At 36.7% G+C, this 27,986-nt stretch overlaps 1 protein-coding gene across 2 annotated transcripts; it reads left to right on the top strand.

Annotated features, from left to right (window-relative positions):
• The first annotated feature begins 23 nt into the window (after positions 1 to 23).
• Positions 24 to 27,984, top strand: TMX3 (thioredoxin related transmembrane protein 3). 2 transcript variants are annotated; one of them, XM_062633074.1, is made up of 15 exons: positions 24 to 162; positions 427 to 481; positions 4,064 to 4,103; positions 5,369 to 5,492; positions 8,532 to 8,577; positions 10,208 to 10,288; positions 11,694 to 11,793; positions 12,002 to 12,079; positions 15,310 to 15,376; positions 16,268 to 16,366; positions 16,889 to 16,946; positions 17,782 to 17,835; positions 18,153 to 18,209; positions 20,968 to 21,097; positions 22,920 to 23,041. In XM_062633074.1, the coding sequence occupies exons 1-15, from the start codon at positions 117 to 119 to the stop codon at positions 22,947 to 22,949; spliced, it is 1,065 nt and encodes a 354-aa protein (XP_062489058.1). In that variant the 5' UTR covers positions 24 to 116; the 3' UTR covers positions 22,950 to 23,041. The 2 variants fall into 2 exon arrangements, with proteins under 2 accessions (XP_062489058.1, XP_062489059.1); XM_062633075.1 differs by lacking the exons at positions 24 to 162; positions 427 to 481; positions 4,064 to 4,103; positions 8,532 to 8,577 and adding an exon at positions 24,226 to 27,984 and having other exon boundaries at positions 23,012 to 23,080.
• Positions 27,985 to 27,986: the final 2 nt, after the last annotated feature.

Here is a 27,986-nt window from a genome sequence, read left to right as displayed (position 1 = left end):
AGGCGCCCGCAGCCGCTACCGCCCCCAGCCCCAACCTTCCACGCCTGCGCAGTGCGGAAAGGTCGGCATCGCGGAGCGCAGTTTCCCCTTCCGGCCGCGCAGGGGCTTCTGTCAACATGGCCGCGGCGGGTGGTCGGTGGCGGTGGATGCTTTGGGTGGCAGGTAAGTGTCGGGCGACCGCTGTGGCCTGGTGGGCTGAGCGGGGAGAAGCGGTGGGCTTCGGAAGCGGGAGAAGGGCCCAGGGGAGCAGCGGGCAGTGCTGAAGGGGGGCTGGAGTTGCGGGTAGTCTGGAGCTGTGAGGAAGCATCGGAGGCGTGAGGGGAGCGGGGAAAGGGAACGCAGGCGGTGAGCCTGTAAGCCGGCGTGGCTGAGCACCCTCGGCTTCGGTTGCAGGTCACTCACGGAACGTTTTTCCTTGCTTCGCAGTGGTTGCACATGTGGTGGCGTCAGGTACCGGTTTTGTGGAGGATCTGAATGAGTCGTAAGTATGGGGTATCTTGCCTTGTGACCTAAATATTTGGGATTTTGCTGGTGGGAGACCCCAGACTGACAGCTTTATGCAGCCTGTGATTGTCAGGAAAGCTACATTGGGAAAGTTTGTCTTTTTCTTAGCAGAAACGTGTGTATTTAAGAAGGTGCAATTTATAAAGCTGAGGAGCATGCTGATTTTGCAGTGTGTTTTGGGTTTTGTTTTTTTTTTTTGTTTGTTTTTGGGTTTAGTTTTTTTTTTTTTTTTTTTAACTGTTTTTACAGATGCTGTTGCCAAAAAAGTTCTCAATCTTTCTTGCTCTTTCTTTCCTTTTGGTAGAGTAAATGTCTTGGTGGATTGATGCTCACCACAAATAAAACCTGACTGCATTTAACCGGATTCCTCATTAGAGTTTGCTGTGTAGCTGCTACAGGGAACTGGGAGAACAAGTATAAGTGCATTCATGCATGGCCGGGAAAGGAAGGGAAAAGGAGGCGTGCAGGACTAGTTCATGGCTGCTTGAAGTGCCAGTTATATTTCACTGTAAAAAAGTGCTTTGATGACAGATTTAGCTCTGATACTGTGGAGGTGTTGAAATAGGTAGTCCTGCCCATAACTTGGTGGTGTAGCGTGATTGTTTGTGAACTGCCTTGCTTTGGCAGTTCCATGGCTCCATGCTTCCTCTTCCAAATAAAAGCTAATGTTCTGAAAATTAAAAGAAGTTTTTTTTTTTTTTTTCAGATTAGAAGGTTGATATAAAGTTCTACAAAGCAGCACAATTATTAGAGTTGAAATAGAAGGTATAGAAAATACTACCTGCTGGGGAAGTAGGAGGTGGCCTTACATGGCTGCTTTGTGGTAAATTTAAGCCAGTCAAAGGCAATGTTTTCATGAGGGTGCAATCTGTGATAAATTACATCCTAGAGCCAAACAGTCAGAAAACCATTCACTTTTTTACCATATTGCTTATTCAGCTAGAGCAGATAATCATAGGATCAAATGAGGTGCAGAATTGTAGGGGAGGGAAAGGGAGTGTGTGGAAGGGGTGCATCAGCAGTTCTGGCTGGTGTTCAGTGTGTAGTGAAAAAGTGAGGTACAGCACTGCTTAGACTTGATTTTCAAAGCTTGTTTTTGAAACATGCCTCATATTTTCAAGGGCTAGGGATAAAGAGGCTAAGTGAATAAAATAGCATATCACATTTCCACAGGTATAAATTTAAATGTGATTGCTGTTTTGGAATGAAGAAGCATAATTCTGTAGTCACATAGCTTTTTTGAAATAGCTGGTAAAAGAAAATCCTGGTTTAGAACGTGGATTTTTTTCATCTACAAAACAGCCTGTATTTGCAGCTGGGATAAGAATTGAATGGTGAGTTGTTCATGACAGATTTGGTTTTTTTTATTTGTTGTTTTGGGGTGTTTTGTGTTTTGGTGGGGTTTTGTGTGCGTGTTTGTTTTTTTCTTTCTTTGTAGCTAATAGGCAAATGATGAAAAAGGTCAGGAAAACATTTTTTAAAAGAAGCTGGGAGCAGTGATTGATGAAAGTTTCAGGTATTCTGTTTTATAGGTACGAGTATTTTGTAGATAACTAAACATTATGGAGTTTTTGCTGTTGCTGAGAACTTTGGGGTTTATGTGAATTTTGGTAGTTGCAAACAATGCCTACTAGAACAAGGTGCTATAGGTGCTAAGTTATAGATATAGGAAAACAAGTAGCAGAGAAGAGCCATCAGAGGTGCAGCTTATCCAGCATCACCCAACTGGCTTGTGGGCATGCAAAGAAAGAGCTAGGGTTCCTATCAGCTTATGCTGACCTTGCTACTGGCTGCCTTAGATCAGTACTGATCTTGTGATACTTGCTGACTTGTTCCAGTGTGATAATGAAACAGATAGGTAACCTAATTAATGCGGGAAATATTTTTCTGTCTGTGAGGATGTATTTGTGGCTCAACCCAGGGTCTGAAGCATCAGAAACTATTCAAGGGGGTGAGAAGAGAGGCAGGGAGAAATAGAGATACCAGCTGGGTTGGCTGAAGGCCCTTTGGATTATGATGTCCGGTTTGTGTCATGGTGGCTTCTTTTAACTGTTAATGATAAAAGTGGGATGCATGGCTTAAGTAGAGATCGAGGCAACATTTGATAACATAGTGCCAAATGTTGGGAAGTTACATGTATTTGACACAAATAATATTGTATCTTATATCCTGATATCTTGTGTTATCCTCTTGTGATGTTGATAGAGGATACACTTTCCACAAGTATGATTGTCACTGTGTCAGCTAGCAGACAGGACTGCATAAGACAGTTAAAAAGAGACTGAAATTTTAAGGCTGGGAATATATTTGCAGGGTCTAGAAACAGCACCTTCAGGATATCCTAAAATACCCATTTGTACAGAGATTTTAGTTTTTCTTCAGTGGTATGTTGGACTTTCTTAATGTTGTCTAATAATTTAGTCGCTGACATTACCAAAACTAGAATGAGTTTAGATGTGTTGTTTTTTTTTTCCACATTTTAGTTTCTGAGGAAGTTGATTAAGTACGTGTTTTTAATGAGTGGTACACCTTGGCAGTTAACATTGTGAACACTACAGTATTTTTTGTAACATCTTGGGTGAAAGATACTAAGCTCCGTTGGAATATTCTGCCTTCAGACATTTCTTTCCCTTGCTTTCTACCAGTTTTGTAAGATTCTGATCTAATTTTCTCAGTGTTTTAATGCTCTTTGCAGTCTCCCATAACAGTCATTCTGTGGCAGGGAGAGGAGAACTCTTCTCTTGTAAATTCTTCTGTGTAAATTCTTCTCTTACAAACCAAAGATGATACTCTAAATTGAAGCACAGCCCAGGATCTGATGATTCAGTAGCTGCTTTCTGCCTCTTGCATCATAACTGATTATTTAACATTGTAATTGGAAGTTAGCTGGAGTTTCATTAGAGTTCTCAAGAGATTCTAGACTGTAACTACTTCTTTGATTATCTCTCTAGTACTTAAGGCAGTGAAGTAGATTTAGAGTGAGGTGTTCAACTGAGCAATATTGTGACTCAAAAATGCTCCTTTCCTGTAGCAGTTTTGTTTTAGTTGTTGCAGATACCCTTTCTGCTCTGCAGCAAGCTTTGCAAACTTGGTATGACATAAGTAAAATAAAAAAAGGTTTGACTTTACCAGCGGATTGATCTATAAAAATGCATTATATTCTAAACAGTCAACAAAAGTATTTAATGTAACTAGAACAGCTGCAAAATACTTCTCCTTAGATTACATATCCTAATCGAACATCTTCTGTGTTTTCGTGTGTTTTCTGATTAATTACTTTTTTTCTGGCTTAGGTTTTTTTGTTTGGTTTTTGTCTTGGCGAATAGTTACAGAAACCTAGTTGGTGCAACTGTGTATGTAGCATCAGGTGCAGGGGCAATCTTAATTCTGAAACATAACTATTTCCTCCTTGTTACCTCCAAAGAAAGAAACAAACCAGGATTTTTATATCTATAGTTTTGTATCAACTTAATTATATATTTTTCCTGTTTCACATATGCATTTCACTTATTTATTTTCAGATTTATAATATAGTGATTTCTTTTTTTTCCCTTTCCAGGTTTAAAGAAAGCCGTAAAGATGATATTTGGCTCGTAGATGTGAGTATATGAGAAAAATGGGAATACCTGCTAGTGGAAACCAAAACACAAAAAAATGTACAGTGCTACACTGTCTATAGTAAAGCTGCTCCATCATTTGGAAAATCATTTGTACATGGTGCAGAAAAATTACATGACAGTAATTCTTCTGACAAGATCGGTAAACAGTGGGTTTGTATTGTTCAGGATAAAGCAGGAATTATACTGAGTACTGGATGCAGTCAGGCTTCATCCTATATTTTACTGTCTTTTAAAGAGGCAAACAGATTGCCTAACTGAGTCAGGAGATGATAACCTCTGTTCAGAATTTTTACAGTTTCATTCTGTGGTTATACCAACTGATTTGTGTTCTACATGTTCGTATTCTAGCACTATAACATCAAATATACAAGGAACTTCTTTTACTTCTCTAATATATTTGAAAAGATTCAGTGCTCCTTATTTCAGAAGCAGGATGGAAAGATTGAGCATGTTTGGGAATGAGATAAAATTCTTTGCAACTCACATAGGATCTGAAATTCCCAAATTGTCTACTTCAGTTTTGAGATTTGAGTCAGGAAACCTATGTATGCTAATTCAGAATTAATCAGTGCTGTATAGAAAAACAAAATCCAACTTTGTCAAGTTGTGACCTGATCTTGTTACACCAAAATACTGATATCTTCCCAATTAATTTCACTGAGGTTTTGCAGCAAGACGTATTCAGAAAGATGAAATGAAGTCTTTGAGTTCTGCTTGGCTGTGAGAAAACAGATTGATTTTACCGTATGCTTATATAAAAGTGGTTGCTGAAGAATAGAAATCCAGAGGGCAGCTTGGGGAAGTGTGTATACATATATATGTATAGTGTTTCCTTTGGAAGAATAGTGTTCCCTTGTTGGCAAGTAAATTCGTATTCCTGGATAGATTGATTACATGATATTTTTTTTTAAAAGGGAAAATATTCACAAGTAATAAAAAAAATGTTACTGCACAGTCTATTTTTAAATAAGAAATAATAAGACAGCAATTGAATGTATTCTTTTCAAACTTGTGCTTTCATATGAAAAGTAGCACCAAATCAGAAGAGCTCTGTTTGTCACTCCAGCTTTGTCATTAACTTGCGGTTTTATAAAGACTCATAAGAGCACCACAACTGGAAAATAATCCTTGCTAATGTATTCGACAGTTAATCATAGAATCACCTTCTCTTAACTATTTATCTTAATTAACTTTTTTTTTCCTCTTTTTTTTTTTCCTCTTCTTTAAATGTATTTGCTTCTCAGTTTTATGCACCTTGGTGTGGCCACTGCAAGAAACTGGAGCCTGTGTGGAATGAAGTGGGTATAGAAATGAGAAACATGGGCTCTCCAGTAAAAGTTGGGAAGATGGATGCAACTTCCTTTTCTAGTAAGCATGGTTTGGTGAGGGGTAATTTCATGACACCCTCTGTTTTGATACTGTTCTCACTCTTTTTTGTTAAGTCATTCTTTTCTGTATTGTAGAGAACAGTTTCCTGATCTTTTTCTCTCTAAAAGTGACAATGTGCTGTAGTGTGCGTTTATCACACTTCTGTCTGCTTGTGTGGGAAATTATGACAAAGGGAAGGTAAAAGCTTTTGAAAGATCTGCTTCTGATATACTTCTTAAAGTACTGTTATACAGGCTTCTTTATGTGGTGTGTCTCTTGCCAACATGCAATTTTAGGTTCTCTGTATTACTGTTGAAGTGCTTGTGTTCTTGCTGTTATTCTTTCCAGGTAATTGTCCCTTAAGATGTTACACCAAAAGCATGCTTAAATCACTGAAGTCATTACATCAGTGTCAAGCCAATTTCTCCCCATGTTTCTCTGTAAATGTCTTGTTGAAGAGCCAATTTCACCTATTTTAATGCTTTCTTCTTTGATGATGCCTTTCGTATGTACTGACCTTTGCAGGGAAAAGCCAAAACGTTAGCTCTTCAGATAATTGGCTTAGGTAGACATAAGAGGATTGTTGCATTCTTAACATCATTTTCTTAGTTTTAGCATGCTTTTTTATTGTCATTTCATTTAAATCTGTGTTAAACCAAGAGGGTGTTTACGAGGGAAGGCACAGGGGGAGCAGTGTGGACCAAGTAAGATCTGTGTGTAATAAAACTTGGTTATTACAGGTAACGTTTTTATTTAATACACATTAAAACTGATTCTTCAGCATTTTTATATTTGCATAAATATTATGCAAAATGTTTTTTTTTTCAGTGATATTCCAGTTCTTCTGTGATTATATGTAGCAGAGTTTGGTCTTTTGAGATCAGTTTGATCTTGTCTCAGACACCAATTTGTTGTATGTAGTTTTTCTGTAAACAACAGAAGTTTTACCTCATGTTTCATCTTAAAGATACACATTTGCTAAAGAAAAATTAGTCTTGATTATTAAAAATAACAAGATTATGCAACCAGGTAACTTCAATATTGGGAATAGATTTGGTGGATCTCTAACATCCCAGTCATATATATATATAAAATTCTAAATTATATAAATTGTATAAACTCTTGAAACATGAACTCTTGAAAAATGAAACATTTGCATCTGTCATCCTGATAATAAATTTTTGTGCTTGATACCTGCAGTAGAATTGGCGCTTTGTTTTTGCTCTGAAATTCATGTTTGCATATTTAAAAATTACTAAAACCTGCAAAGATTCCTTTGTGCCATGGACATGTTTTTCTTCTCAGATTTGTTACCAGTTCTATGAGGAATAGAGTCCAATAAATCTTTTGAAATAGTTTTGTGCTTTTATTTCCAAACTGGAGATTTTACATCTGAATATGAAAACCTCAGTCAACTCTGCTTAATGTCTTCCCAGTCTAAAGATTCTCTGAAATCAATTAGTAATTCAGTCTTGAGAATATCAGAAGGAAATGCAGCTGGGCACACACACAATTAGGAAGGAGCTTGAATGGTCGATTCTGCATAGTTTGTGTTCCTAATATGAATGTGAAGTAGTGTGAAAAATCTGACCCTTGGGTAGCTTGTCATCAGTGTTGAGATCACAGCAGAACGTGTAAAGCATCCAGTAAGTGTTGCCTGTGGTAGCTGTGTGGAAGGAGGATACAGCAGTAACATCAACAGAACAGTCACCTGGTGTGGTATCTTGAATTTTCATACGGGTTAGCCTCAGAAGTCCACCGAATGTGATCAAAAAAGAACATAATTGCTCCTGTTTGCCTTTATAGGCAAACATGTATGCATTCTTCATATCAGGAAGCGGAGATGATGATGTAAATAAGTAAGTCACTTCCATGATGTTGAGAGGACATATTAACTGTCTGTTGACAGCTCTTGTGATGGGATGTTCTAATACACATTGTAATTCATTCTAGTTCTGTGTGGTACAGCTATGAGGGAAAAGGATCAGAATCAAATCAATCCTAATACACATCTTTCTTAGATCGGTCTCCTTTGATTAAGATGCCAGAAGGTGAGCTGGTAGTTTAAATTGTAGTTCTGTGCAATTAGGATTTTCACCCAACTTTAGGGTTACAATTTCTAAACTGTTATTCAGAGCCCTGCACATAGGTTCTCCCACATGTGCTGCTCTGGCATGTGGTTGTTAGCTTCAGAATGTTTATGTTAGAAGTACTGAATCTTGATGCATTTTGAATGTAGGGGTTATTTTTCAGTTGGAATTGCACAGGCATTGTCAGAATTTTAGATTTTCTAAAATTTTTTTTAGCCTGTTTTGAGTCCTACTTAGTTTACTTCTGGAAAACACTGGATAGTGAAGTTTAAGGTGGCAGTTGCTGTATTCACAAATGGAAGGGCAGTTGCAAGTTGTACTGTAATAGGAGCAAGAGATAAAGTTTTAAACATGAGGTGGGGAAAAAAGTTCTGGAATTGTTTTTTTTTTGCCACTTCAATAAGCAGCAGGTAAGTAACTGAATGGCTAGAACCTATTTCTGGTGAAGTGGATGACTGTAGAAGTTTATCTCTGCAGAATTTGCTTCAAAACCTGACATTTTTGTAACTACTACTACTGCAGTTTTGTTTTACCCATTACTGTAGCATGTAAGTAGTTAATTGTCTTTTATATTTCTTTTAAGTGTTAGTATTTACAGCTGTACATCCATGGTGCTTAATTTTTGTCTCTGGTGCTACTTGTATGTGTATTTTAAATGCATATTACCTTCAAGTGAAAAGTGACCAGGCATGTCTATTTAGAGGATTCTTAGGCCATTTGACATATTAATTGAGACCCCGTGCTGGTACTCTGCAGTACCTCTGAAAGAGGTCCGAAATTTAATATGTCGTAACAGCAGCTTCTTGAAAGCACATAAAATAATTCCTGCTGAATTAAGTGGTAGGTTTTTCATTTATTTATGTGGCTTCAGTGCTAAATTACGTTTAAAAGTTAAGGTAAGAGAGCAAGAAAGCCTTCGTTTACTTTGGCATTAACACGTTTCTTTCAGGTATTGCATCTGAATTTGGAGTGCGAGGCTATCCAACAATTAAGCTGTAAGTTGATGCTTCCCATTGAATTTCTAACACTTACCTCTCCTATCACTGATTTCATGACAGTAAAAAACATACTCCTCTCGGCTTAAAAAATAATAATGAAAAAAAGTAAACCACATAAAAGTCCCCAAAACAAAACCAACCAAACAAAATACTCCACCATGTCAATGTAGCATCATCTTTGTTTTCTGCTGGATTCCATGGCTTTGAAATTCAGCAGTCTCAATCAAGCATCTTATTTAGAAACAGAATTCTTAAAGCCAGGTTAGCAAATTTGGAATTCATTTAACTGCTGTTTGCTGCGCAAATTTTAAAGAGTGTGTGTATATAAATATATATTTCAAATATATATTTACTTACATCTATTTTTATGTATGTAAGTAAATATATGTATTATATATTCCTTATATATGTAAGGAATTTTATACACCAATTGATTTTTACATCTTCAGAGTGATTCAGGCAGTAAGTGCATACCTGAGTCTTCCTGTTAACCTTTACTAAGTTGCTGATTGCATTTTCTTATTTTTAATTGCCTCTCTTCTCTTCAGTGTACCTGAAAATCTTAAGTAAATTATAGTAGTGGTTACTGCATAGGATGAAGTGTGAAAGCAGCTGCTTGACGAGAGAAGCATATGTAGATTTTTCTAATTCATGTATTTAAAAACAAAATTAATGGAGGACAAAATTTATATTACAATACCAGTTCATAATAACGTATTTGCTTATAACACATCTATTCCAGCACAAGGTAATATTAAATGAAGACTTAATTTTGAGTACTTTTTACTATTTACATACTAGGTTTGCTCGCAGCTTTTTGTTTAAGGAATTAAGTATTCATAATATAAAAAAAATCTTGTCTTGTTTTTGGTTTTGTTTTTTTTTTTTTTTCCAAAAAACCAGCCGAGATGTTTAGCTTAATATTTAAGGATGAAAAACTTTGTTGACATACAGAAGCATAGAAAATTCAGATTATTTTTTTTCCTATGAGTTTGCTAAACCTGCATGGATTCAAAGAAAGCCTTTTAGAATTAGTAAAACTTACTTGAATATTCTTATAATGCAAGTGTGCTACATCCCCTGTCAGCAGTGTACAATAAACTGACCAGCACTTCATGAAAGCTTAATACATAAATTAAGAAAGTTTTACAGGTCGTTTGATACTTTTCAGTTATTTTTTAAAAAAATGCATTGAAGAAGCTTATATACTTGTCTTTCACAAGGCCCAATTCCGAATCCGCTATAAATACTGAATGTTTGGGGTTTGGTTTGGGTGTGGGATGTTATTTTTTTGTGGTCACAAGCAATGCTCCAAATGATCTGTGTGTTTACAAAGTAAATGAATGCTGTGCACTAGAAAAAAATAATTGTAAAAGAATGTTAATTATTATTAGAAGTCAGTAAATCAGATATCGTGTAATTAAATTTTACTCCATAATTGTGTTGTGTTGCATCGTTGAGTTTTATATTTTGCTGACCATTTATTTTATCTGACTGTGAAAAATTACCTTGCTTATTGCTTTCTGAAGGGCGCCTTTAATAAACGTGTGAACACTGAGTAATTCTACATGTGCAGGTATAGTTAGGTTGATTTCAGTTTTGTTCTTGTGTTTCCTATTTTACCTAGCTTAAAAGGTGACTTGGCATACAACTACAGGGGACCTAGAACCAAAGATGATATAATAGAATTTGCTAATAGAGTGGCAGGGTAAGTATACTCCTCTTTGATTCAAAGTGTGCTTTGGATCTTGTGACTTAAAACATAGGATTTTGAGCTGGGCCAAAAATTACATCTACTTTAAAAAGAATGAGATTGACACGAAGTTAAAACCAGTATGCATTATACATGCAGTTTCTTGTGAGGTTGTTGGTGAGTGGCATGGAGAAAGTAAGTAGAGTCTGGCTAGTCCCCATCCCTTCTTTACAGTGCAGTAACTGAGGGCTTTTCAAAGCAGTGGAAACTAGGAAGAAATTAAACTCATGGAAGCCAGAAACAAGAATACTGACCTAAATGCTGGCTGATAGATGTCATTGCTAAGACAGACCGTTTAATACTGAAAAGTTATCTCGGCTTAATACATGCTTACGTATCTGAAAAGTTGCAGCAATTGGCAGTGTAAGGAAATTGCTTTTACAGAATGGTTCACAACCCTATTGGCTTTTTCTTCCTTCCCTACAGTAGCCTGTGGCTTTAATATGTTATAGACTGTAATCTTCAGGGAGAAAAAAGAATCACATATTTTTCCTTCATTCTTAAATATAATTAAGAAGCATTTATATAGGTACATGATATTAATTATTGTTCAGAATTCTGGAGTTTAGGAATATCGGTGATCTCTAATAATTTACCAGAATTTTGTAGGAGTATTTATTTCTAAGACCACATTTTCTATCTGCTGTGCTTAGAATTTTATCTCTCAGATTGTGGCTGTGAAGACCTTATCATGGCCTTTCAGTATATAAAGAGGGCTTATAAGAAAGATGGAGAGAGACTTTTTACCAGAGCCTGTACTGACAAGACAAGGGGCAATGGTTTTGAATTGAAAAAGGGTACATTCAGATTGGACGTAAAGACGAAATTCTTTACTGCGAGAGTGATGAGACACTGGAACACAAAGAAGTTGTGGCTGCCCCATCCCTTGGAGTATTCAAGGCCAGGTTGGATGGGGCTTTGAGCACCCTAGTCTAGTGGAAGGTGACCCTGCTCATGGCAGGGGGGAGTTGGAACTAGATGATTTTTAAGGTCTTTTCCAACACAGTCCGTGATTCTGTGACCAGTAAATGGTGTGCACAATTACATCAAAACAGCATTTTTTACTAAGATGGTAATTTCGTATTTAAGTGTGCTATTTGAGAAACATAACAAATTTTGCGGGTGTGTGTGTGATTTTTATTTTGGGTTTTTTTTTTTGAGGTTTTTTGGTTGGTTGGTTGGTTTTGAGGTTTGTTTTTGTTTTTGTTTTTTTTAGTTCAAACTGAAATAACAAATCGGGAAATCTAGTTTTTTTAAGAAATAAAAAATCCCAGTATGGTATTTGGGGGGGGTGTGTGTTGTTTCTTTGGGTTTTGCACCTTAGAAACTGATTTTATTCTTTCTTTTTCCTTCCTCCTAGACCTCTTATCAGGCCACTTCCTAGCCAACATATGTTTGACCACGTGCAAAAGAGACATCATGTACTTTTTGTGTATGTTGGTGGTGAATCTCCTTTAAAGGTTTGAAGCTTGACTGAATAAAGTTACTTCTTTTGACTATTCACAGATGTAAAGTATCTTCTCATAGACTGAAGTACATGCTTGTAATATGCACAATTGTTTAATTTTTATTGATGTGTTTTTACAATCTTGTGTCATAACCGTATTTTCTAACTACTCTTTGAAGATAAGGTATGTTACGAAACTTCTGTTGCTTCTATTTTTGCAGGAAAAATACATTGAAGTTGCTTCAGAACTCATAGTTTATACATACTTTTTTTCTGCCTCAGAAGATGTGCTGCCTGAGGTAAGCTGTCTCAGTTCCTGCCATTTCTGCAAAAACAGAGTAGTTCTCCTCACATGTAATTTTGCTGGTTTAATGGCGCAGAACTGGCTTTTAAGTTGTGAATGCTTCATCCAAGTTGTGAATGCTCCATCCCTGGCAGTGTTCAAGTCCAGGTTGGACAGAGCCTTGGGTGGCATGGTTTAGTGGGAGGTGTCCCTACCCACGGCAAGGGGGTTGGAACTAGATGATCATACGGTTCTTTCCAACCCTGACTATTCTATGATTCTGTGATTTGCCTGTGATAATTTTCAAACTAACTGCACTGAAACATTTAATTTTTGAGTCTATATTGGGAAAGAGTGCAAAACATGTTTTGGTCTGTCATTGCTTTGTATTGGCCAAATTACTTACTCGGTCATATTAATGAAAATAAACAGCAGATATACAGAACTCAACGCAGACCGTATGACCTGCTCAAGAAGTGAGATACTTGATTTTTTTTTTAGCCAGTGTAAAGCTGTTGTTGCTCCTACGTTCTTTCACAAACCACTTGTGTAACTAGCTGGGGGAGTTATGGCATGGGGTACCACTGGGTACCCTAATAATCAAAGAAGTAAGTGAAAAGGTAAGTTCTTTTCACCTTGTTCAGTACAGCTGATCAAAACATTAGTTTACCAAGGGCTAGACTGATCCACTCAGTCTACTGGCTACAGAATTCTCATGTGGCATATTGAAGCAAAATAAAGAGGCTTTTTGATTTATTGCTATCTCCAAGTGGGACCTAACTACTCCAGGGCTGGTAACGCATAACTTGGACATTAGTTTGGTATTAGCAGAGTGAGAACTAGAATAATGTATTTTTTTTAGGCACACAGAATCATAGAATAGTTAGGGTTGGACAGGACCTTCAGATCATCTAGTTCCAGCCCCCCTGCCATGGGCAGGGACACCTCCCACTAAACCATGTCACCCAAGGCTCTTTCTAACCTGGCTTTGAACACCACCAGGGATGGAGCATTCACAGCTTCCCTGGGCAACCCATTCCAGTGCCTCACCACCCTTATAGTAAAGAGCTTCTTCCTTATATCCAATCTAAACTTCCCCTGTTTAAGTTTTAGCCCGTTACCCCTTGTCCTGTCACTACAGTCCCTAATGAAAAGTTCCTCCCCAGCATCCCTGTAGCCCCCCTTCAGATACTGGAAGGCTGCTATGAGGTCTCCATGCAGCCTTCTCTTCTCCAGCCCCAACAGCCCCAACTTTCTCAGCCTGTTTTCATACAGGAGGTGCTCCATTACCCTGATCATCCTCGTGGCCCTCCGCTGGGCTTGTTCCAATGGTTCCATGTTGTTTTTATGTTGAGGACAGCAGAACTGCACAGAATACTCCAAGTGAGGTCTCAGAAGAGCAGAGTAGAGGGGCAGGATCACCTCCTTTGACCTGCTGGTCATACTTCTCTTGATGCAGCCCAGGATATGGTTGGCTCTCTGGGCTGCAGGTGCACACTGAAGCCAGCTCATGTTCATTTTCTCATCAATCAGCACCCCTGAGTCCTTTTCTGCAGGGCTGCTCTGAATCTCTTCTCTGCCCAACCTGTAGCTGTGACTGGGATTGCTCTGACCCAGGTGTAGGACCTTGCACTTGTCATGGTTAAACTTCATGAGGTTGGCATCAGCCCACCTCACAAGTATGTCAAGGTCCCTCTGGATGGCATTCCTTCCCTCCAGCGTATCAACCAAACCACACAGCTTGGTGTCACTGGCAAACTAGGTGAGGGCACACTCAATCCCGCTGTCCATGTCACGGACAAAGATGTTGAGCAAGACTGGTCCCAACACCTCATTATAAATTCTGTATTGTTAGATTTCCAGAAGTCTTGTATCAAAAGCTAGCTCAATTGCTGTTTGCACTGCAGCCCCAGCTGAGCAACAAAAGTACTGTTCACTGCTTTAGTGGAAAGAGTGTAAAAGGCTGGAACAATTTGAGATCCTGTGATCCCAGCAATGTACGCAGAGAGCTGTTTTTCCCACTGAATGTAATTTCCCACAAATGTCATTTAATATGAACTAGTGATGGTATGCAACATTCTATGGAGAAAAGCAGAAATCTTAGGAAATTAGTGGTTGCTAGTCGTAATTAGGCTTTGCATGACAGTATTCACTACTGGGCTTTGTTTTGTCACTTTAGGTAACCTTGCTCCAGGCTTCAGGTATCTTTTGCAAGCTGTAAGCTGCACATAGCCTGCTTTTGCCCTTTAAGGAGGCTAAGCTGTGTTTTCAGCAAATAAGAGAATGAAGTATCGTCTAGAATTACCACCTTTTTGCTCATTCATATGACCTGTTACATTATAAACCTACTGCTTTTACATTTATTTCCAAGAAAGATAATGCAGAATGATTGCAGAAGGCATGTCATTTGGAAAACCACTCATGATACTGTTCCTGTGTTTTCCAAACATATCAGAAAATCAAGACAGTTCAGCCAACATCACCATCAAAAATAAGCTCATAATGCAGTCCTTTCTTAACCACAAATGCTATTAGAATTTTAACTCAGCATGGTAGCTAGCGGTAAAGAATGGATGCAGCATGTCTTCTCTGACAGTTACAGAAAACATGAGCTGAATAAGATTAAATTCCAAGGGAAAAGTTTCTGCACACTGTATTTCTGAGGTGTTTTTTTTTCTTTAGTGTGGTGTTAACCATCCTAGCTACTATATTGCAGGCATTCATTGTTCTGTTTGCCTAAATTAGGGCAATTTGCAGCCCTGTCTGCTGAAGCTGTGTCTATATTCCTGTCATCCTGAGCTGCAGGACATACCCCAGATTTAGTGGGACGTGTAGTCAGTGTTACTAGTTTACTGTGCAATATTGACTGTCCGTTTAGTAGCAGTAACAGTATGACGGATATGCTGACAACATCACAAACTGGGAACAGCAAGCGTGATTGGTAAAACCCTCAAGTTATGGTCTCCTATCTAAAGTTCGTGTCCAGCCAACAAAATATTCTTCACGCTACTGTAGATACTACTAAAAGCCATGCTTCATTTAAACTTTGTGAGACCTACCTCTCAAAAACATTTTTGAGTTACTTTTTAATACACAGAAGCTGATACATTTATTTTAGTAAATGCAGACAGAAAACATTTAAATGTACTTTGAGATTTCCCCCATGGACTACATTTCCACGTTTAAAGATTTTTTTGTTTTTTTGTTTAAAAATCTTTTACTCTTCCATGGTTTAACCTGTTTCAGTATGTGATGTTACCTGAATTGCCTGCTGTTGTGGTCTTCAAAGATGGAACTTACTTTGTTTATGATGGTAAGTAGTGGTTTGTAAATCAAGCAAGTTAGGAATATGCAGTATAAGAGACTGGATAAAGTTATATCTGCAACTGTTAGGATTGGGTGGAAATTTTAAGAGCTTATTGTAAGAAAAAGATTTAACAAAATCCATTTCAGTGCTCTGGCGTTGTCTACTGTTTTGTTTTGGTTTTCTTCCCCATAGTAGGGGAATGGGGTGCAGATCTATGACAAGCTTTATGGTAGGAATTACTTGCTTTTTAGCCAATTACTATGATTTTTAGCCAATTAATTGTTAGCCTGAAGTTACTGATAATTCATTCTGTACAATAGATTTATTCATTCTATACGATAGGATTAAACACAAATGTATTTAATTAGCATTTGTGTGTGTGTATATGCATCGTACATACATATGTTTATATATGTTTTTCACTTGTGATTAAGATCTAATTACAGTGGTGTTGGTGGTATGTGCTAGAATTTGAGTCATTACAGGTTAAAATACCTGGTATTGGAAACTAACCTTCAGTATAACTGACTCTGAATTTACACTCACAATGCTGTTAATGCATCTAATTTTTCTTGATTTCTTTGTATTTCATTTAAGGACTCGTTACAAATACTGCAGTATTTTCGTATCTCTTTACTTTGTTTGAAACGATGCAAAATTATCTTGTAAAATAGTATTGTTTATCCTTGATTTAGGAAAAAAAAAAAGTCATTAAATCAGCGTCTCCTGCTTTACTATAATACTTTTTGTTTGACAATTGAAAATAACTGTAGAAGTTTTAAAACTAAAGAGGAATTGGGGGAAATGTGTGAGATCTTGTCTTACAATAATAAAAGGAAAAAATACAAGAAAAAAAAAGTGCCTCTATAGCCAGAATAATTTATTTTTTTTTTTTAGAGTATGAAGATGGTGATTTGTCGTCCTGGATAAATAGGGAAAGATTTCAAGGTTATCTTCATGTAGATGGCTTCACACTATATGAACTTGGAGATACAGGTGAGATGCTGCTATCACTAAACTTTCTGGCATCTCTTGTACTTAATGCTTAGAAAAGTTAAAGAGCGCTAAGAATGTGTTTTTGAAATCTCAACAATTAATCTTGGAGCTAGAATTGATAGTGCCAGTCTTTTTTTTTTGATATTGGTGAGATCTGTTCTGTTGTCTATAGGCTTCATGCAAGGCCTGCACTAGTCCTTTCCTCACAGCATAAAAATTAGTATGTCTAATCCTGTAGTAGTCACAAAAAATTAGTAGGACTTTCAATTTAAGAGCAGATGAGGTTTTGCATAAATTACATGGAATGTATGTGGTATGGCATTAAGCCATATCTTACTTTCAATACCTTTAAGAAAACCACATTTGGGCAGGTAGAAGAGGCTATTTGTTACAGCAGTTGGTTTATACTTAAAACTAATTGCCCTACCTGGAGAGTATCTGATCTTCTAGGTTGGAGTATTTTTCATCTGAGAATGCGTGTTTCTCTTTAAGTGGTTTCAAGTATTTTATTCCTTATTTTAGGAAAACTTGTGGCTATTGCAGTCATTGATGATAAAAACTCTTCAGCGGAACATACCAGGTACAGAATTGAGTATTGGTGTCACTGTGGGAGAAATGTGCTGGTATGATGTAGAGAACTTTGGAAGTTTCTTAAATGTTAAGAAATGCTAGGTTACATGAATGGGTTTAACCTGTGGATGTTCTCTAATTTCTGACTTTACCCTACTGAATTTATTTAATTTATGGCTCTGTTGAAGAACGTGTGAGTTCAGTGAGATTATGGGAGTTCCTGTATCACTCTACTGCCATTTGCTAATGAGGTCACAGGAGCAAACAGTGATCACATAGCTTTTTTAAGCTGTTATATCACCTTTTAATCATAGGTAAGAGTACTTGAGTTCAGATGACTTTGGGATGAACTTAGTTTAAACCAGTGACAGTTCCTCAGCTCAGTTGCATTAAAAATTAATTTAGTCATGCTTATATATTAGTTGTCTGTAGAACTTAAATTAGGAAGGGGCATTTTCAATTGGGTTGGAATTTGCTGAAGAGACTGAGAGGAACATACCTTCCCCTGTCATTCTCTGGTTGCATAGATGAGTAAGAAAATATTGTTCAAATACTGTATATGCTATTTTCCCAGACATCTTTGGATTTTCTTCAAAGTGCTGTATCTTCAGATAGCGTGAAGCAGCTTGACATCTGTCTTTCTCCTGTTGAGATTATGTGGTAGATAGTCTTTCAACCTTTAGAAACCAAGCAAGATCAATGAGGTTTGTTTGTTAATGGAACAGGGGATCCTTAATGCTGATGAGGTACTATTTGCTGCTTACTGGTGAAATCTCCATGTTTATAGTTTGTATTTTGACAGAGTATATCCTGGATTAATAACGTTACTTTTTTTTTCCATCCAGACTAAAATCTATTATTCAGGAAGTTGCTAGAGATTATAGGGATCACTTTCACAGGTAAACAGACATGGTACTATAATATCTTAAGTGAACTTCTGCATTAATCTTTTAAAGACAGCAGTCATTTTTTTAGTTTTACGTGACAAATGTTACAGTGCTTGCTTTTATATTCGTATAGTGGTATTTTATAAGACCATTCCATTAATTATGTTGTGGGATGCTGTTTGTTTTGTAGATCATCAGTTTGTTAATTATATTGCTGAGTGTGTGCTCGAATCTTCAGTTATCGGAAAAAAATTTAAGGAAGAACTTTGCTGAAACTCGCTGTTCTTTTTTCCTTTTCATCAACCTGTTTTTCACTGCTTCTCTTACAGGGATTTCCAGTTTGGCCATATGGATGGAAATGATTACATTAATAGTTTACTAATGGAGTAAGTAAATTCTTAGTTGAATATTCTCTCTTCTCTTGGATTTGTTGCTAAATATATTTTATTGAAAACAATCTTATGAAGAATTCTTGCCTTTTGTGCGTTTAGAGGAAAAATTGTTGTCTTCAGAATTCAGCATATAACCTAGTATCAGTTGTTTGTTAAATTAAACTGCATAATTTAATGGTAGAAGTTTGGCTTATTGATAAACTGATAATGGTGGTAGACAGGGCTTCTTTTAGGTCTGCTTTAAATTTTTCTGTTAGAACTGTGTGGGGTTTTCCTTCGTTAAATTTACAATGCACTAGATACATAAAAAGTTATGTCAGTTTGTAACAGGAAATGTAAATAGTGGTTACACATTAGCTATGTTTTTTTTTATTTCTGGAGAGGCACGTTTCATCCTTGATGCATTTTTAAGACATAGAAGTATGTTTCTGCAGAGAAGCAGCATCAGATGTGTGGAAGTTGCTGTCCACACTTGATATGTATACGGTACATTTTGAAATATATAAGTAATTTAGCAAGCTGCTTGACATTTGCCCTTATTGTTATCCTTGTCTAAAAATGTATGGAGAATTAAGTTGTTTGGCATTTACAGTTCACTACTCTGGCCTTCTGAGTGAAAGAAGGGAAAAACAGAGGTCAGTATGCTAGCTCTAAGTTTTCCAATGGACAAAGCATGTGTTCATGCCCCTAAAGACTCTGAGCTTCAAGGGGCTTCAGGAGACACAAGGTCTATAGTTCTGTGTAGATTAACACCTGAATACAATTAATTTAAAACCAGCTGTCTCTCAATTGAAGTTTAGTGATGTGATTGATGTAGTGCTTTATAGCTGCCAAAAGTGAGGCCTTCCTCACTTCATTAATTGCATCTCTGTTGTGGGCTGTGATGTCAGACTGTCAACTGAGCTGTTTGAGCCTGTTCTTCTGACAGAAAAGTGTTTCATTTTTTTGTCTATGCGAGTAAGGGAGTTATTTTGCTGATCCAACAAAACCCTTAAATGTCTTCCTATGTATTCTGCTGAGTACTAGAACTGATGTGAAAAGAAGCAGGGCAGGCAGATGAGGTCTTCTTTAGGAGGAAGAAAATGAAGAAAAAGAAGATAGAATTGCCACTTACAGCAGTAGTGATCTGTTGGCAAGATTGAGTTCAACTGGATTGTTTAACTTAATCTGCAAAATGCCTGATTTTAGAATTTGTAGTATATAGAAAGTTGCTGTTAAAATAATTAGAAGCTTTTAATTATTTTTAAACAGAGTGTGTACGTTTCCAGTTTAAGTGGGAAGCAGCAAAAGAATGCAGCAAAATGTGTTCACTGTTCAAAGTAGCTGCTTTTCATGTGGCGACTTGAGTAGTTTGAGGTAAAATGCATTGTGAGGGCTTCAGTTTTCCACCAGATGGCAGCAAGTGGAAACAGAAAAAAACTGAATAGTGAGAAACCTACTGCACAATACTTTCTTACTGTGTAGGTGCACATAGGAACAAATCCTGTTTCTTCACAAGGGACAATATTGTATGATTTGTGGGGATAGAAGTACTAATCCTTGAAAAGTAGTACACTTTTGAACTTTGCTGTAACTCCATTAGTAGACGTTGTAATTTATCTGTCTCTTCAGAAGGATGAACATGCTTTTGTTGGATTAAAAATTGTACGGTTAAAACTATGCAGAAAAGAAGAAAGCAGACTGTATTTTACTGAAAGCAAAGATACACCTTTGTGTAAGCTAAGGTATATAGCATCATTGGAATGTCACCTATAGGAGTATGTAGAGTATTAATTCCTCAGCTCTTTGAAGAAACGAATTAATCAATTATCATGAAATAATAGCCACAGTTAAGGCTGAAATCATCATCAGTATTACATGGATTACCAATACATGTGGGTGGGGCACTATTAGACAACAGTGAAAATGGAGAAAAACAAGGTTTGCATTGCTTCTGTGTGAAGGAAAGACACCTAGTATTTAAATACATTATTGATATAACACCAGAAAATTGGCAAAGTACAGGAGATTTTTTCTCTTATTTAATGTATTTTAAATCTTCCTTGTTAAACAACACACTTATTCAGTATTAAATTTTCCTAAACTCGATCTGATTTTGAATTTAGGTCTGCTTTGAACAGAGTTTATACTGGTTTGTCTCCAGAGATAATTTCTAACAAGTTTTTTTGTTGATTCCCACCCCCCCCACTTTGTTTCTTTCTGATTCTGTGATACTAAACAATGCTTATGCATGTGAAAGTCAACTGCTGAGTAATAGTTATTTAAAAACTCTGTAGCTCATCTGCTATATCTAAAACAGATGTAGAAAAACTTTGGTGTGGCTCATTCTTTTGACTTGACAGGTAGAGGTTGACTGGTAGAGCTGATCAGTTGTACCATACTGCATGGGATTTGGATTATACTCTGTGCACTGAAATACTTAATGTGTACAAATACAAGGCTACTATCTGTGATCTCTTACTAATTGGCAGGTCAAAAGGTACCTGATTTGCAGTCACTATGGGTATGTAAAATTCAGGAAGATTGAATAGTGTCACTGACACATGTGAAGGAAAAAACAGTAATGAGAAACATGCTTGTACTGTTCAGCTGATTCTCTTCCCCCTTCCTTCTTGCCTTCAAGGAACTGCTAAGGAACACACATGAAGTGAAGGTTAATGGATACCGTTTTAAATGATGTAGGAATTATTTGGGTTGCAGTGTTTTACACAGTAGTTCTTTAATATTTTAACTATCTGTTTTTTGTTTCCAGTGACTTGACAATCCCTACTATTGTTGTATTGAATACCTCCAATCAGCAGTATTTCCTACCAGATAGGCATATTGAGAACACAGAAGACATGGTTCAGTTTATTAACAATATCTTGGATGGTACTGCTGAAGTAAGTCTTCATTGTGACTTGGAATATGTTAGTTGGTGTTTATTTCCATAGGTGCTAAAGTAGGGAAAAAATTTGGTTACTCTGTTATGCCATGTATTTTATCTTCCTGTCTTGTCTGTCTTCCTCTGCTATGTTCTGTCAGTGAATTGTGAATTCTTGAGTTGTGCTGTTGCTTGCTGCTCTGACTGCAGAATCTCTTGGAGAAAGCAACCTTTTTTTTTTGTTTATAGCATAATGTTAGATGACTTCTCTTGATATTTCTTTTACAGGTGTCATTGGTAAATAGAGAGCTTTTTATTCATTTCTGGGTTTGCTTTAAACATGTTTCTTATTTTTTTTTTCATAACACATAATTAAGCTCTACTCTTTCCTTTGGGCAGTAATTAATAAATCTAATAGCTTGATGAAGGATAGGTTTAGACTCAAAAACTAGTGGTATATTTGCTTTGAAAATTACAAAGAGACACAAGATTACCCCTTTCTTTCTGCCTAAAACTAAAATGAGCTGGTTTTTGTTAAAACAACATTTAAATCAGTCTGGAATTGATGGCTTGGACAGTTTCTTACTGTTGGCAAAACAAACTTGGGTGTGCTTATTCCTGCAGTGTACTGTAAGATGGACAGAAGGCTTTGTTATGTGGATGAGGGGGGGATCATGGATCAGAGGTTTCACGTGTGGTGATGGGGCATGAAGTGGGGCTGTGCTAACAAATCATTTGGCTGCCTCTTGAGAGAAGCCTATGTTGGTTTAAGCCCCAGTTCACTGTATATTGCAAGCTTACTGTTTTGGCTGAATCCCACTTTATGTCAGCAGTTTTAGGTCATCAGGTGGTAATGATAATAATGCTGTAGATTGTTCAGTCATACGTGGTACATTGGTTTATTTAATCTGACAAATTGATGTAGCAACATAATATAGGTGGGGTTTTTTGCTATTCATTACTTGTCATGCTTCTAGTTGGAAGGTGAGAGGTATTCCTGTAATTTAATTGGTGGTTCTTTGTTCTTCAGTTCTCAGTTTTTTAATGCTTTAATTGCATTGAATTATGTTATCAACACCTAATTTGCTCTATTAAACATACCCTTCAGGTTGAAATAACAAATGACATTGGTTTGTTTGGTTTTTGACTTTGAAGAAATTCATTTGCGATGCCTTGTTTTTTTCTGACATAGTGTCACTTAGGTCTTGCTACCTTTTTGTTTCCAGTATTTCAGCTAGAATTATTAAATGTCTGTCTAAACTCACATCTCTATCTATGCGAAAGTGATAATGCAAGACGTTTTTGTAATTTGAGGGGTTTTGGCCAGCATCTGGTGCAGATCAGTTGACTTCCAAAATGTAGGTTTGTTTCTCTGTAAGCTCAAGGCGAGTGAAAACTGGTCCTCTTCAACAGACAAATTGCTTTGTTATTTTGAAGACTGCTAAATTAGATGGCAGTGAAGGTATAGTCTGACATCGCTTGATATGAGTTTTCTTTATTATGCCTTTCTATCTCCTTGTTACTTAATGCCTAGACTTTTCTAACAGCTTCTGTTATAAATGATAAATAGATATAAATAAATCCATAAATAGTTGCAGGAAAGTTCAGAAGATCACTGCCATTTTATAATTGTTACATCAGGATAGTTGGTAGTTTCTGTTAGTGTTCCTTTATGGTAAGAGAATGGAGTGCCAGTCCACTGCTGAAATTTGCACTGATTGTTAAAACAATTGTGAGAGATTTTTTCATGAGACTACCAAGATGTTTATCCATGTGTGAGAACTTGGAGCATCTGGGCATCCTAAGATGCAAGAATAATTGCTTTTCATTTCCTTCTAAAGGGACTTAAGATTGCAAGGTCTGAAGAATGAACTTTTGGAATCATAACTGAAAAGTGTCAGCAGTTTTGACATGGTTCCATTTGAAATTTCAGGCACAGGGTGGTGATGGACTTCTGCAACGAATCAAGAGAATAATCTATGATGCCAAGTCTACTGTAGTGGTGAGTTTTATTTTTCATTAAACTAGATGGTGCCATTGTCAATCAAAATGTATAGAAAAAGTTTGTTTACATATACATTGTGCATATGTCATAGGTACGTGTACATGAGGTATAAGCCAAATGAACTTCTTGATTAAAGTTTTTAATAATATTTTCCAGTGTGCTAAATATTCAACATACATTAGTTTCTTCATTTTCCATTCCTTTTCTGTATTGGTCTGGCACTTATTTTAAGGATAGAACAGGGAGGATTCAAAATCTTTTCCTTGACTCCTGTGACATCCTTTCGCTGAAACTGATAGCCCTTCTGCGTTCTGAGAAATGTTAGCGTTTAAGTCGAATGAGCTAGAGCATAAGGGAATTAAGTACTACACTTTGTGTAGTTTTAAAGCAAATATTTTTATCATCTTTCTCATAGGTTAATTATGCTTAACAGAATTTTGTTGGGAAAATGTACACAAATCCATTTCTTCACTTGTTCTACACAAGCAAAAAACCTATGCTGTGGATTCAAATTGAAACTTACATGTTTCTATCAGTGTCTTCAAAACTTCTATCAACATGCAACGTTTTCTGAAACTAAAAGTCCATTCTCCTAAGCCATTAAACTACTGCTCAGTAGAAAGCTGTCTAATAACAGCTGTAGAATGTTTCTGCAGATCCCTTATTACTCAGACTAATTTTTGAGAATGAGACACAAAGAGATGAAACTGGTTGCTTCAAAATGTTATTCTAATACCATTAGAACAATTATTTCTTAAGCTTCAAATAATTAATTGGATATACATTTGGCATGTTAACATTAGCTATCCCAATGCAACATTGTAATATTTGCACTTCCAAGTCTTTTTTTTTTTTTTTTAATGAACTTAGAGTAGTAATTGTTAAAATGAGGATAACTCCTCCTTTCTGAGGAGAAAAAGAAACAAACAAAAAACCCCAAGCAGCCACCACCAACAAAAAAACCACAACAAAACCGAGCAAAAAAACCCCACCACAAACCAACCAAACAAAAACCACCAAAACCAAACCTGACTGTAATTTTTGATGTTTCTGAATCAATACCCAGAGTAATAAGAGAAGTGATGTGGTAATTTTTTATATTAACTGAAAATTTTTTTTACTTCAAATTTGTGTTTCAACAGTCTGTGTTCAAGAGTTCACCACTTCTGGGATGCTTTCTGTTTGGGTTGCCCTTGGGGGTCATCAGCATTATGTGTTATGGAATCTGCACAGCTGATACAGATGGAGGGGTAGATGAACATGAGGCAGCTAAAAAGGAAAATGGTGATCGGGAGCTCACAGATGAAGGCAGTGAGGAAGAGCAAGAGGAGGAAAAGAATGGAAAATATACAGAACTTTCAGATGGAGAAGTGAAACAGAAAGACATAATGGAAAAGAAAAAAGACTAACCTTTTGAACAAAAGAATTCTCTAGAATTTCCAAATAGACTTATTTATTGAAGGTAGTCATTTATCGATGATCTTCATGAAAGAGGACCTTTCTGTTTATATTATGGTAGTTTTGACTTGCATGTATTCAAATTTTCTCAGAAATTGATAGGTAAAAAAATACGGATGTTCTCTTAATTGTCTTTAACAGATCAAGAAAACACAATTTAAACTGATAAGATTTGCAGGTACAGTTCTGCACTGTTTTTGTTTTGTTTGTTTTTTTTTTTTAAGAGTTTTGAATTGTTCATTTTCAGAACAGTGAGATAAAGTTACTTGACCTTAGTGTACATGATGAACTACTACTAATACAGCCCAACTGAATACTCATTCATGTAAAACTAAGGCTGAAAATTAAGAAAGGTAAGTTAAGGTATCTGTAAAGTCTTTCAGAGCCTGATAGCTGAAGACAACTTAGAGGTTTCGAAGAGGTCACGTTATACTTGTTGCACATAATTTTGGAAAAAAAAAAAAAATCCAAACCACCCTAAACTTTTCTATTTTCTCAAGTGAAATGTAAATTGTTAGGAATTAGAGGACTGTTTTACCATGTAGTAATATAATTGCTGGCAGTCAAGAATGTTTACTTGACATAGGATGTGACAGTTAGATGCTAAATTAAGTCTTATTAGGGCTGTAGCAGCTAAAAATATTGGAAAAGTTCATTATAAAACTTTTAGCCTGTTAAATTATTTTGTATGAGTGTTTACACAAACTTACAGTGCAAATGATATTTAAGTTTTCTGAATCTGCAGTACAACTTGATAAAGGAAGACAAACACCCTTTATTTTTCAGTAACTTTCTAATGACAAGCTTTTTGAATGGTGTTTCATAGAATCATAGAATAGTTAGGGTTGGAAAGGACTTTAAGATCATCTAGTTCCACCCCCCCTGCCATGGGCAGGGACACCTCCCACTAAACCATCTCACCCAAGGCTCTATCTGACCTGGCCTTGAGCACTGCCAGGGATGGAGCATTCACAACTTCCCTGGGCAACCCATTCCAGTGCCTCACCACCCTAACAGTAAAGAACTTCTTCTTTATATCCAATCTAAACTTCCCCTGTTTAAGTTTGAATCCATTACCCCTTTTCCTATCACTACAGTCCCTAGTGAAGAGTCCCTCTCCAGCATCCTTGTAGGCCCCCTTCAGATACTGGAAGGCTGCTGTGAGGTCTCCACCCAGCCTTCTCTTCTCCAGGCTGAGCAGCCCCAACTTTCTCAGCCTGTCTTCATAGGGAAGGTGCTCCAGTCCCCTGATCATCCTTGTGGCCCTCCTCTGGACTTGTTTCAACAGTTCCATGTTGTTTTTATGTTGAGGACACCAGAACTGCACACAATATTCCAGGTGAGGTCTCACGAGAGCAGAGTAGAGGGGCAGGATCACCTCTCTTGACCTGCTGGTCACGCTCCTTTTGATGCAGCCCAGGATATGGTTGGCTTTCTGGGCTGCGGGTGCACACTGAAGCCAGCTCATGTTCATCTTCTCATTGAGCAGCACCCCCAAGTCCTTCTCCGCAGGGCTGCTCTGAATCTCTTCTCTGCCCAAATTTGTTTAATTTGCCAAATTTGTTTAATTCAGGTTGATATGTATATTTTTTAGGTAGTTGGCGTTGGTATTTTTGTTTGAGACTGTTACATACTCTGGAGTTAACAGAGCATAATACTAGTAGATATTGGTCAGCGTAATGCATTTTTGTTACCTGTTTCATTATAGAAGTCACTTTTAGTACAACCCGCGTGACTGTTAAAAGGATTAGTTTGTGTCCAGGGTTAAAATCTCCAAGTGTATGCTATAAAGCAGACTTTGGCATTGATGTCTTGGAGGGTATTACGGAAAAATAATCCTAACATTGCTCTTCATAAGTATTTGTCATGGGGTTTTTCTCTTTTTTTTTTTTTTTTAATGTTGTATGCCTGTATAATACAGATTATAATGCTCTCCTTACAAGGCAGCTTGATCACGTAAGAAATTCCTATGCTATAGCACTAAATTAAGGAATATTAAGTAAAAAAGATGGGTAAGCTTAAATAGAGAAGTTCTGTGTTTGAGTAAACCTGATGATGATAATATAAATCATAGCCAGGGAAAATGTGTTGCAGCCTTTTTCCTTGTAGGAAAGAAACTTGTTTCTTCTGTTTAAGTAGCTTGGTAACAGCTGGCTTCATGTTGCAGTGCAGAGTACAGTAAGCAGATCCCTGACTTCAAAGATTTTTGTTACCAGACAGTATAAGCAACATCTAAGGAGGTTAGGGTCTTTTGTTTTGTTTTGCCCTTTTTTTTTTTTTTTTTTAAATTCTGTGTCTGATTTTATGTCCAACCTTTTTCCTTTTGAAAGGGGAAAAACATGAGTTCATGAAATACTGAGTAGCAGGTGTTTGATATGTTCGGGTTTTTCTTCCCCTTTTCTTCTTTTTCCTTCTATAAATTGCCTTTTTTCATTTTTTTTTTATCATTATAGCTATTTGTACATAGTGACTTGAGTTTTCTTGTTTTTTGATTTTAGGGTTTTGGTTTTTTTTTGGCAGAATCTTTGAAGTGTAGTTTTAGTGTATATTTGAAAAATGAGATGCTTAAGAATGTGTTTAGAAAGAGGGTTTTTTTAACATAGTGTAGAGATATTGGGTTGTTTTAAAAAGATTCTTCTTTAAAAAGTTCCTTTGTACTTGAGCACAGCTCAGTGCTGATAGTCAAAATGTAGGACTGTTAAGGCAGTAATATATTTTCTTGATTTGTCTCTTAAGGTTGCAGTTACAGATCAGTTACGTATTTAATTTTGGCTGAGGCTGGAAACCTGCAGCTTTTGACTTAATAAAAACACTGAAATGGTCAATGGAATGTTGCTGTTCCTTCTATGGTGTGTAATAAATTCTGAATTCTGCTGCACTGCTAAGAACTGTTTCAACTATGAGCCTTCATTTTCTGTTGTTATTTTTGTTTGTGTTTATAATAAGTAGTAGCCAAATAACTTGCTGAGCAATCTTCTGAGATGTGGACCTGAATATGATAAATACTGTGTAAGAAATGGATCACAATGGGATCTGTTAAAACTGAAACACTTAACTACTAGAGTTAGAAGGAAAGCATGTGTCTCAGTCACTTCTGAACTGCAGTTTAATCAATTAGATATGTACTGAACTGTTGGAAATTAAATTTGAAGTGTACTGCCATTTTCACCAAACCCTTCTCCCAGCTATATTCAACAAGACACAGGGAGAAGAAGAGTGTACAAGACTGGGTGCCAGATGTAATGTGAAATTAAGGGGTTTGCTGTGGTGATGCAGATAATCGAGTGCTGCCTGAGGGGGAATGTGGCATTTTATTGTTTTCTTCAGTTTTTAAAGTTTCTTGAAGCTACTTCACTGTAATAACATCAAATTCACAAAATAATGCTGCTTTTTTAAGTCAAGTGTAAGCCTTTTGTTTTTATGTAATAAAAATATTCAAAATAGC

Source organism: Pezoporus occidentalis, unplaced genomic scaffold (genome assembly GCF_034315485.1).
Source record: "Pezoporus occidentalis ecotype Australia unplaced genomic scaffold, CSIRO_AGI_Poc_V1 ctg4, whole genome shotgun sequence".
NCBI lineage: Eukaryota > Metazoa > Chordata > Aves > Psittaciformes > Psittacidae > Pezoporus > Pezoporus occidentalis.
The sequence above is the reverse complement of the archived record's forward strand: the minus strand, read 5'-3'. Positions and strand labels throughout refer to the sequence as shown.

What these genes read in the sequence shown, in the direction of transcription:
- TMX3 (XM_062633074.1), top strand. Translation starts at nt 117, where the DNA reads ATGGCCGCGGCGGGTGGTCGGTGGCGGTGGATGCTTTGGGTGGCAG. An exon ending in GGATGCAACTTCCTTTTCTA is followed by an intron (nt 5,493 to 8,531) that starts GTAAGCATGGTT and finishes CGTTTCTTTCAG; the next exon opens with GTATTGCATCTGAATTTGGA. An exon ending in GTGGTGAATCTCCTTTAAAG is followed by an intron (nt 11,794 to 12,001) that starts GTTTGAAGCTTG and finishes CTATTTTTGCAG; the next exon opens with GAAAAATACATTGAAGTTGC.